This window comes from Cyclopterus lumpus, chromosome 12, assembly GCF_009769545.1.
Source record: "Cyclopterus lumpus isolate fCycLum1 chromosome 12, fCycLum1.pri, whole genome shotgun sequence".
Lineage (NCBI taxonomy): Eukaryota > Metazoa > Chordata > Actinopteri > Perciformes > Cyclopteridae > Cyclopterus > Cyclopterus lumpus.
In genome coordinates, this window is record NC_046977.1 from 15506751 (window position 1) to 15517822 (window position 11072).

The following is an 11072-nucleotide window of genomic DNA, read 5'->3' on the forward strand; positions in this document are numbered from 1 at the left end:
AGTCTGTTCAGCCCTCTCTCCTCCTTTGGAGGGAAGAGATAAATAAAGTAATTCATTTCACAATTGGAGTGTATTCGATCAGTAAGTGAATTGTCAGCCACTTGATATATTTATGTTATTTTGTCACCAAGGGACTCGCAGGCTTACGTGGAGAGGCGGGGGATCAAGGTGGAAAGGGGAAAGAGGTAAACCCAAACTAGTAGAGTGTTTTCACACCACAGATGTCCGCCAGGTGCGTCTTCAACACCCACACATGTAATGTGTGATTGAATGAATACAACCCATAATTGGCTAAACCCCCAGCGAGACACTAATAGGCTGTAAAACAAAAAAACTAGCAGCGATTCAGACAACCGTCATTATGTAAGACACGTCACTTTTATTTAAGCATCCAATAAGCAGTGACTAATATGAATTCTGAAAATCCAGAATAAATTTAAGGAGACCCAACAAAATATGTGCATATAAATAAGGAGCCCTGGAACGGCCATAGAGAGAGAAAACAAATAAGAATTATATATATATATATAATTCTTATTTTTATTTATATATATATATTGAGGCCACGATTTACTCATTTGTGCACACAAGATTTAATTTGTTACCTAAATTTAATTAAATCATTCCTACGTTTTGATCTATTTGCACACGTTATAATCTGTGAAATCAATTTATTAAAAAAGATTCCCATTATCTAATAGATAGATTAGATAATGAAATAGGCCTATTTGGCAGTGCACAAGGCCAAGTCATCCATTCCAGCTGCCAACCGCTTTCACGTGTCCTTGGCTGTAGAACGCTATGGACAGAGACTCTTTGATGAAGCTTTACATGTTGGGGATGAGTTATGAATACATATACATGCATGTTGACAACAGTTGCATTGCAAGGCATCGTTGTTCGTAAAAGGCAATTAGTGTTTCCCATTAATTACCACAGATCGCATGGGTTTTGTGATGAACAGAACATGTTTGCCCTTCTCAGAGGGTGGGGTCCATGTTATCCATCAGAGAGGGGCACATTAGTTCATTGTGAAAATCATAACTAATAAAAAGGCCAATATCAATTCAAAAGCAACGGTGCATTCTCTACATTCCCTTTATACGCTTCATGAGAGTGGCACACAGCTAAACTTGATGTGTACACGTGGATCATCATGGCAACGTGCAAGGAGAGGTTTTCACTCAAAGGGACGTGCGGGATTAATAAACCGAAACGAAAAAACTACCGTTAATACTGATCTGTTGTTCAGGCTCATGAATATGCTTTTCCCAGTTGGGCTCAGTTCAGGCTCCGGCAGAACTCTTTCGTCACGATGTGCTGATCTGCTGTCGGATTCAAGGAGACTTGACTATATTGTGTGTGTCCTCAGGGTGAGAAAGGAGACATGGGACTGCCTGGGCCTCCTGGAGATGATGGCATGAAGGTAGGAGCTGCCGAGATGTATTGTCTTCATATGCAGATACACATGATGTCTGCTACTGTACAGAGTCACTGTATTCAATATGTATTGCACATGTTTCTGTTCTAAATTAAAAGGCCTGGCAATCAATCTACTATTGCATTTCAATGTCTAAACACACGCACTCGCACCATAACCAGACTCTTGCAACTTCTTGCAAAGCCCAAGAAGAGATTTCTTGGAACTGAGAGGAAGTATTTTAGCATCATTAAATGTGATTAAATCACAATGTATGTTGCTCTTGATTTTCTTGAAAGATGATCCTGTAAGTCATTATAATGACTTACTTTTCTTAACAAAATAATGACAAAAGAAGACCTTTTATTTTTTAGATACTCCAATATGTCATTATTTTTGACATACTGTCATTATTTTCTCCATACCTATGTCATTGTCTTTTGGTCTTTTTCAGGGTATTCGTGGTGTTTTTGGGTTGCCAGGTCCACTGGGACTGATAGGAGAGCAGGTACACAAAACTTCTACCGTAGTTTGTTTTTGTATCTTCTAATGTTCCCTCTTGTGTTTTGATGATGGAGGTTTTACCTCTATTTGAATATGTCTTTATGATGTCCTACTTTGACAAACGTGTATGTTCCTCTGTCTCTTTTAGGGAAATATTGGTCTCCCAGGACCGAGGGGAACACCGGGGATGCCAGGACTGCCTGTAAGTGTAATGTCAGAATTCAGCAGGACATCTTAAATCTTAAATCTTAATTCACTTTGCAAAGCACACAAACCGGCACAGCACTGGCTTATTTAACACATTTGAATAATTATGCTTTATTTTGTTATCCTGAAGTGGGATATAAAAATGCATTATTTTGATATCCCTCTTCAACTGTGTTGATAGCTATCATTTTAGTTTGGCTTTTAGGTTGTTTATGATGTTGCTTTCTTTTATGGAAATAATGGACTTAATTGTGCTACTGTGTTTAGATTTCCCTTTAGGATATGCAACCTTTATTCAGCCTATGCGTTTGTTTATTTTGTTGTTGATATTTTATAGTGTGAATTCAAGCAGTTCATTTGTCATTCAGATACTTTATCCAGATACACATGCAGACTGTTACTCTTTTCTTCATCTGCACATCATCATTGTGTTCAGCCCACTGTGTCCCGGGGGGGGGGGAAGTCCATTGATTTAAGTCATACAATCTGTTCTTAATGCAGCAGATACAAACACAGCTCTTTGTGGATGAATGCACTTCACACCCTCCTAATGCCATTTTCTCTCCTCTGGTGCAGGGCTTGTTTGGATTAAAGGTATGACATCATCAACTCAAAGCTCTCTCCTCCTGACAGATCATGCTCACTTAGGCTCTTATGCATCGTTATCTGAAGCGCTGAATGGTTTCTAGGTTTGGTTTATTTTGATGCCGTTTTATCGTATAATCATAGAGCTGTCACACTTTGGAGTTAGCGTTCGAATGTAATGGGATTTTCTTTATTTCCATATCCATGTGTTCTGTAGTTAATGGTGGGGTTTTGCCTCACAGAAAAGTGCTGGAGCGTGTGTTGTGCTCATCATATTTTCTTCCGCCTGCAGGGTTTGAAAGGCTACCAGGGTTTCCCCGGCCTGCCCGGCAGGAAGGGGCTCCCAGTAAGTTTAAAAGGGGGTTCTTATCATATTAATGAAGAACTTCTTGATTTACACTAGATGTCGTACATCCAAAATGTTTACATTTATACAAATATATACAAAAATGTGCATACTTGTTGTGTGTCCGACTGTTGGCTTCGTTCAAAGCTTGCCTTGGTTTCACTGGACTTTAGCCGAACACTCAACACACACGAGGATAGTTCTTACTTGTTTAACACCACGTTGTTTGATTCAAAATATGAAACAACTTCCGACCGACAGTTTAAGGCTTTCATCTCGCTGCCCCTCGTCATTCAGTTGATACATTTTTTTTCTCTTTACATTTCTATCTGAAGGATAACAAAACCTAAATCTGGATTCCAATATTCATAATGTTGTAGCGTATACACTATATGTGCATCTTCCTTGTGTTTCAGGGCCCGCCTGGGGTATCTGGACCTCCAGGACAGTCACTGAACATGACGTTGACCCAGCTCAAGGCATGTGATTTATGTCGTCATTGTCCTATTTAAGTATTTTTACTACAAAAGCATTTATCATAAGAGCTTTTGGGATGTGTCTTAACCGCAATGCAATCCAAGTGACTCTGTTATTTTTCTCTCCATGTCCAGGACCTGATGTATATGTCCGACAAGCCCAACTATCCCGTGCTCCAGACTCTGCTAGATTCTCTGCAGCAGGAGCTTCGGCTGATGCTGGATCCTCCCGATGGGAGCAAGGAGCATCCTGCCACCACATGCCTGGAGCTCTGGACCTGTCACCCCGGATACAGCAGCGGTCAGTTCCCCAAATAGCGAAATAACACTACATCCATTATTTAGAGAATCGCCGAGCTGGCTTATGTTCTGGACACGGTCCTCTCTGTTACATGTGTGCGTCTCCCTCCATATGAGCTTTTCTAAAACATAGACAGGGTATATTCATCTGGTAATATTTAGAATTTTAACTATCAATAACTATAACTATCAACATGTTAAGTATTGATATTATTAACTTGAAACGTGAACACTTGTAATTATGAATTTGTTGATTACAAACAGAAAAAGTCGCACATAAGCTACACTCTCATCTTACAGTTCAGTTTCAAAACGTCAATACTTTGGTTCGAGAAATGTGTTATTGGTTAATTTGCTATGCAGATGATTGTCCTCTATTTATTTAAAATTATTATTATTTTAAAATGTAATTGACACTTCAACCTCATTCAGTGCTAACACCTAACACTTCTTCCAGCACTCCCTTTATTACTTTCAGCTACAATTTAAATTGTTTCAACTGGAAATTCAAATTATGACACATTAAGTATGCATAAGCCTTTTTTATGGGCACTGTGGCGGTTTTACTGCCACTTGGCTTACAGTCCCCAAGAGCTTGTGTCCAGGGTCAAATCTAACTGTCCTGAACAAAAGTAACCACTAAAACCGGATTTTGTTTAATTTCTCAGCAGCAAATCACACGAAAAACAACAGCTTTGTTTAGAAAATAGTTATGTTCTATTTTAAAAGGTGCTTCAAATTCGGATTCAATCGATATTTAATTTAATTTTTCTGTCTGCTTGTTGTTTGTCAGAAAAGGACAAAATGGTAATGCATCAAAACACACTCAAATGTGCAACATTAAAATATAATTTGCCTCAAGGCAACACTCATTCAGTCATCAGTGAATGATCCATTTGATTTGTGCTCATCGGTTTTCTCTGCAGTTGCTAGTTAAAGCAAAAGTAATACAAAACATTTTAAACTGCAATTTTGTACACTTCTTATCTACGTCCTTATTATTTCTCCAGCACAGTCCTGCATGCTGGAGGTGTTTGTGCTTCAAGTCTTGCTCTGGTCGTTCTGTCGCCGTGGACCTCGGTAGTTTCATCCCTGCAGATCTCATTGAACTCTGTGTAACCTTTCCCTGCAGGAATGTATTACATCGACCCCAACCAGGGCAGCACAGCGGACGCTCTGCTGGCCTACTGCCGCTTCTCCTCCACATCCAAACAGACTTGCCTTCATCCTCGAGACTCTCAGGTATGAGGACATCACCTGCAAAGACTACAGAACATTGCACCTCTGGATCAATAGCGTTCGCACTAACTTCCCTTCGCCCCGTTGTAGTCAGCCAGCTCCTCCTTTCAGAATGACGACTGAGACCTTGAGCTTGAAGGAACATTGAAGGAAAATTCTAAATATTATTTCACCACACACACTTCCTCCCTACTGTTACTCTCTTCCAAAATATGATTCCTTTCTTCCTGTAAAAGATGAAACACATCAATGCTAGTTATTGCAAAACTGAAAGATAAGAGCTGCCCTGAACAGGAGTTGGACCAAAGGTATTGTGAAAATAAATGAAGACTACCCTTTATTAGAACAGAAAACAAAACTGTGTTCAAAATATTTACATTTTTCCTTAATCCAGAGAGAATTTATTTTTAAATGGTTATTTTAAATGACCTGTGCATCAGTGTCGTTCATGTTTGCCGGCATTCTTTGAAGGTATTTCTTGTGAATTTAGACTCTGCTGGTGAATTTTTACACTTATGAAGTGAGAAGTAACACATTCTTTCTCTATCAACTTAAAAGTTTTCTTCAAAAGCAATAAAACAAATCATTGCTCAACTCTATAGATAGATAGTGCTTCGTAATGTTGGGTTCACGGGCTCCTCGTCCACACATGTGCTTTGGAGGTCATTCTTCTGACTCTGGGGTGTGTGAGGTGAAGATTCACGGTGCTATCCAAATATGTTGAAAAGCCTGACATTAGGGATTTTGTCCCAGAGTTGTTGCTGCATGAGTACACTGAACTGTTGCTTTCCCTGACTTGTTATTAAAGTTAATGCTATAAAATCACTTTTCTAACTAATCTAGGTCACTACGTGAACGTAAGCTAACAGTTACAACCTAATGCAAATGACATGCAATAAGTGAATTGATCAAAGGTTTCTCAGCAAACCAAACTTTGTGTTCTTCCGTCATGTTTCTGCGTAATATAACGATAGCTCGGCATGTGGTGTGAATTTCTCCAGCCGGAACACATTCTTCTGATTATTTCAACACCCCATAAATGCGGCATAATTGACATTGCTCAGTCACTAGCTTCATGACTCTACTGTTGCACAAGTTGTCAGCACTTGTTATTGACACTTGTTGAGAAGACGTTCCATGGGCTTGCTTTAACATAACTGTGCTGTCATGTTGCCAACGGACTTCTTTTCTGTACTGCAGTCTACATAAATACATAAAACGCACCTCACACCCCCTCAGCTCTAATACATTCAGCTTGATATCAAAAAATGGACTCAACCAAGCAAAGAATAATATGAATTGGTCTCGGATAGCGTGAAGTGAATGCATCGCCCAGCAAGGTAGCCGATTTCCCTCTGGTTCACGCTTGAGCTGCATGCTAATGCAGAGCTCATCAGCAGCTGTCTGAACATCGTTGACCTTCACAAGTCTCATATCTGAAAGCAGGGTTTGAATTCAGATTTACAAATGTGGGCCTTCTTCTCTCTGCCTGCAGTTGCCCATGAAAGCCTGGATGGAAGAACTTTCTGATGAAGGATCCTATCAGTGGCTCAGCAGGCTGGAGCAAGGGTTTCAGGTGAAGGGAACAGCCATGACTAAACATTCCCCCTAATGTGGACTCTGTTGATTGGTGTTATTGGATGTTTAGCAGGCAGGAAGACTAATGGATCAATAACACGTTCTGGGACAAATACACAAAAGGATTACGCAGCTTTTGCAGCCGCTAGACCTGCACATATAAGACTAAGAGAAACTATGTGCTTATCAAAGCACCCATAAAGGGGGGAATGTGTTATTTACACATATTTAAATGAGGTCATAGGCATACATGTAGTGCAAAATTGGCTCTTTTTCGATGCCAATAAGCGTCATTGCACAAACAGTCCACCTCCCGAAGACGAGCGCTAATAGCCCCATGCAGTTCCAGTGGAATCATTAGCTTCTCCTTAGAAATGGTTGTAACTGAAGGGCATTGGCTTGTGAAGTGGGTAGTTTGCGAGACTGCACATAGAAATATTAAAAACAAGCTGGAGATGCAGTACACAATAGAAGATGTTCTAAAATAATGTGGTTTATCATTTTGGTTTAATACATTTAATTTAGTCCATTTCCCATTCACTTGGTTTGTTCTCACCTTTTAATAGTGCTCACATTGTTAATGCGTTACATTCTTGTTCCCATCTTACCAGTTTTACTACCCAGGTGCGAATGTGGTCCAGATGCGTTTCCTGAGGCTGCACAGCCGCACCGCCGCTCAGAATATGACCTTCTCCTGCCACCCAGGACACAGACTGGGCCAGACAGACAGGGACATCAAATTCCTCACTGACTCGAGGAAACAAAGTTACCTCGGAGCACTTAAAGACTGTGTGGTACGTCAAATGGACTAAAAGTCCTATTTCGCAGTTATTATCTTAGTGTGAGTAGATTTTTAATTTTGCTTTTAATGTTGGATGGAAGAAGTCAACGTCCCCTTGACCTGTTGTAGAAGGACCTGTAACGCTCTTGTGAGGATTTGAAGGCAAAGACATCATCATAATCATCAGTTGTTATTACCCGCCCGACCCTTAACAATATACTGTATATGCTAATTTAACTCAGCACTTTAAGTTTTAAGAAATTGGCACTTCAACCTCATTTACTGCTGAAGTATTGTCACATAAAAAAGTGATGATTCCTTGCAGTTAAATGACAAAATAAATGATGCATTGTGTTTCCTGTTTGTCAGCCGGGAGAGGAGACCCTTTCTGGACCTCGGGAGTCCGTCTTTGAGTTTGAGGACCTTCATCTGCTTCCTCTGAGAGACGTAGCTCTGATGGGAGGCGTTAACGTCACACACCAGTTCGGCTTCAATGTCGGTCCTGTGTGTTTCAGCTAGAGGTGCTACAAAGCTGTGCCGTTCCAGGACACACACCTCTGTTCAAATCATGGACACCTAGAGGACCACTGGTTCCAATTTCGTTCCAAGATGTCGCTTCCTTTCCCTCTTGCTTTGAGGGATTTGATCTCTCAAGTTGAGTGACTCCGATATTCATGAATTTGAGAGGACACTAGCGTCCCCGGGGATTTATTTTTTTTTTTTTTCACGAAGTCAATTTTGTTTACAGAGACGTTTATCTTGTATTGAATAATTTAAAATGTATGTTTATTTTTTTTATTTTTTTTTATCGTTTATATACAAATTATTTGTTTTTCTCTGTTTGATTTCTGTGAGTTATGTATTTTGGGCTCCAGTCATAGCCTGCTCACTGTGTATATAAAAGCCAGACTGTCCGAACTGACCTCTTAACAATGTGTTCTGCATGGGGACGCAGCTACTGTGATCCCATTGGCCGTGTGCGACCAGGCCAGTAAGATCGCTCACTGTCAGGGTCAGTGACCTCAGATGTGTCACTTTTCTCAAGGTGCTGATCACGTTTATTTGAAAGAGCATTTCTTTAATCCCCAAAACCACAGAGGACAGTCACGTTGTCTCACGCATACCTAACGTTTGCTGTCGTCAACGGCAAATGTCCTCATTTTGATAAAACATGCTTTACTGTTTTTACATTGTCATGTAACTTGTATGGGGTATTTTCTTACGTCTCAGGTATGATACATTAATGATATACACATGGGCGCTGAAGCTGCTGTTTGATATGTTTTTGTAGTTTAGCATTAAAACAAGACTAACATTAAAAGACCAAAAGCAACACTGATTTAGTTACACCAACCTGATACAAATGTTTCCTCTGAGCTCCATTGTTGTCCCAAAAACTGTTATAGACACACCAGCGAGCCACACTGTTGCAATAGGTGGGCTGTTACTTTATTCCCATGAACACACACTCGTACAGTTATTTTGGACTCAATCCCACACACACACCACCCTGTTGATGGAAATACTCACCAGAGCACCAACAATTAGTCCGCAGCTGAAAATAGTCCCCAACAAATGCAGTATTTCCTCCAGTTTAGTGATGTTTGCTAAAAGATTATAGTGCCCATTTAAAAGATAAAGCTTTATACCATGAGCTGTATTTAAAGATGTACATGTTCAGGTTCCAACCAATGAGCTTTGGAATGAGAGACCAAATCATTGTCGGTTTTGCTCCTTCCATAATGATTTGTTGACAAACACCAGCCTTATCCTTTTGAAATGAATTTAAAGTGAATAAAGACATTAAGGTCATTGAACAGTACAACAAGCTACATATTTATGAAATAGCCAAAGGATAAAATCAACGAGAAAACCAAATGACAATTCAGTCTGATTATGAAGCCACTATTCCCCCATTTCCCTGCAGGTCTCTGACATAAACGTTGCTGCTGGTTTACACATGTTCTGCTGAAGTTTTCCGCATTTTAATTAGATTTAATTCTGCTGCGCATCTGCCTTACAGGTTTACATTAGACTATTTACTGTTTTAACAATGGAAATGTGAACCAAAGGTTAAAGTTGAGCAGCCGGAGCTTACACATCACCCTCTGTCCTCCCAGAACAATACTGTAATTGTGTTCACTGTACTGTAAAGAACCATGCATAGGTTTGGCTGTAGAGTACGTGCATGAGTAGCACCTTTGGCCCTGCAGAGCTTCAATGGCCTCATGGTGAGGGAAGAAAAGTGCCGATTACCATCCACTTAGCATTGAGTTATTGCCGTCGACCTGAATTTCTGCTTCATTCAATCTGAGAAGTGCTTAGGTCCAGAGAAAAGCAGCACGCCGTGTAGCCTCTCAGCAGAATTGTGTGTGTGTGTGTGTGTGTGTGTGCGCGCGTGTGTGTGCGTGTCCCAGAGTTGGTCAGCAGTAAGTAATAAGAGGTGTGCACTGGATCTCAGGGAGTTGTGGTTTTCGGGCGTGGCCATAACAGCAGATCTGCAACGGGAAAACACTCCGACTTCATTTGCATGATTTATACCAAATTCTCAGCTGTGGAGAATCAGAGGGCCTGCAAGTTTTTTTGACACGGTTGAGGCGTGCCACCTTTATATATAACGGGGAGGAAATGTACTTATTCGTAATCTCTATCAGACAAATTGGATTAGCATTGAAGCATTTTAGGATTCTGGCCTGGTGTTTAATATTAAATGTTTTCTTTTTGTATTTAGATTTGTCATATCATCATTCCATATGATAGCCTTAGCTGGCTGAGACTGATCATTGTTACTTTACTTGTTTTGTACAAAGTATCATTTTTGAAATATCTAAAATGACATGCTGGACATCAGTCTTGTGTGACCAGCTCATTCAAAGAATTGTCAGCTGAATAAAAAAAAATACATAACCAAATATCGACTCAGTGTATTTAATCTCTGACCTCATGATCCAGAACGTCTGTTGCACAAACAGACGTTTCAAAGACTAAATATTGACATCCAGCAGCATGAGTTATTGACAAAATGACATTAGGATGCTTTTGTTGCTCTGGATTGCATATATCTTCAATGAACTCAAGATCCGTTCATAAGTAATGGTAAATATTACAAAAACAATCCATCTTTTCCCACTACGCGTTCTTTATAAAAAATATGAATAAAAACGACAATATAGAAGATGTGTTCCATGAAAATCTGTTTTAAATTTAAATTATCTTTCGTCCATTGTCATTATTAACCATGTGTAACTTATTTATGACATCATTTGTTGAAGAACTAATTGTGTAATAAAATGCGTGAAATAAAACACTTTAGGACATTAGGAGGGTCTTGAGGCAATATTCCATTCCAAAGCTGCAAATGTAAATATAATGACTGAGTACTGTACGTTAGCCATGCTCCACCAAACTGCATTTGAATTGAATAGAATTTGAGACAAATGTACTCCACAAGAGGTCAGGAGTGCACAGGTCTAACTCATATGAACTTTCTTTATTAATGGCACAACCTCAGCCATTTCCATAGGTTGTCTTTAGAACGAGATCACTACAGCAGAGTGGACACTGAGATGGTTTAGTGGTGCTCTATCATAAATAGTCTATCAACGTTGGAATTTCACAGCAGCAACCAATCCAATA

General features: G+C 39.8%; 1 protein-coding gene across 1 annotated transcript in view; it reads left to right on the forward strand.

Annotated features, from left to right (window-relative positions):
* si:ch211-196i2.1 (collagen alpha-1(I) chain) overlaps positions 1–10333 on the forward strand; it is an 80781-nt gene extending 70448 nt beyond the window's left edge. The window contains exons 57-68 of the mRNA XM_034546748.1: positions 132–185; positions 1373–1426; positions 1875–1928; positions 2073–2126; positions 2708–2725; positions 3009–3062; positions 3479–3541; positions 3674–3839; positions 4971–5080; positions 6573–6653; positions 7267–7449; positions 7806–10333. Coding sequence (XP_034402639.1) covers positions 132–185; positions 1373–1426; positions 1875–1928; positions 2073–2126; positions 2708–2725; positions 3009–3062; positions 3479–3541; positions 3674–3839; positions 4971–5080; positions 6573–6653; positions 7267–7449; positions 7806–7955 — 1041 coding nt within the window. The 3' untranslated portion in view covers positions 7956–10333. The remainder of the gene's footprint in view (positions 1–131; positions 186–1372; positions 1427–1874; positions 1929–2072; positions 2127–2707; positions 2726–3008; positions 3063–3478; positions 3542–3673; positions 3840–4970; positions 5081–6572; positions 6654–7266; positions 7450–7805) is intronic.
* The last annotated feature ends 739 nt before the right edge of the window (positions 10334–11072 follow it).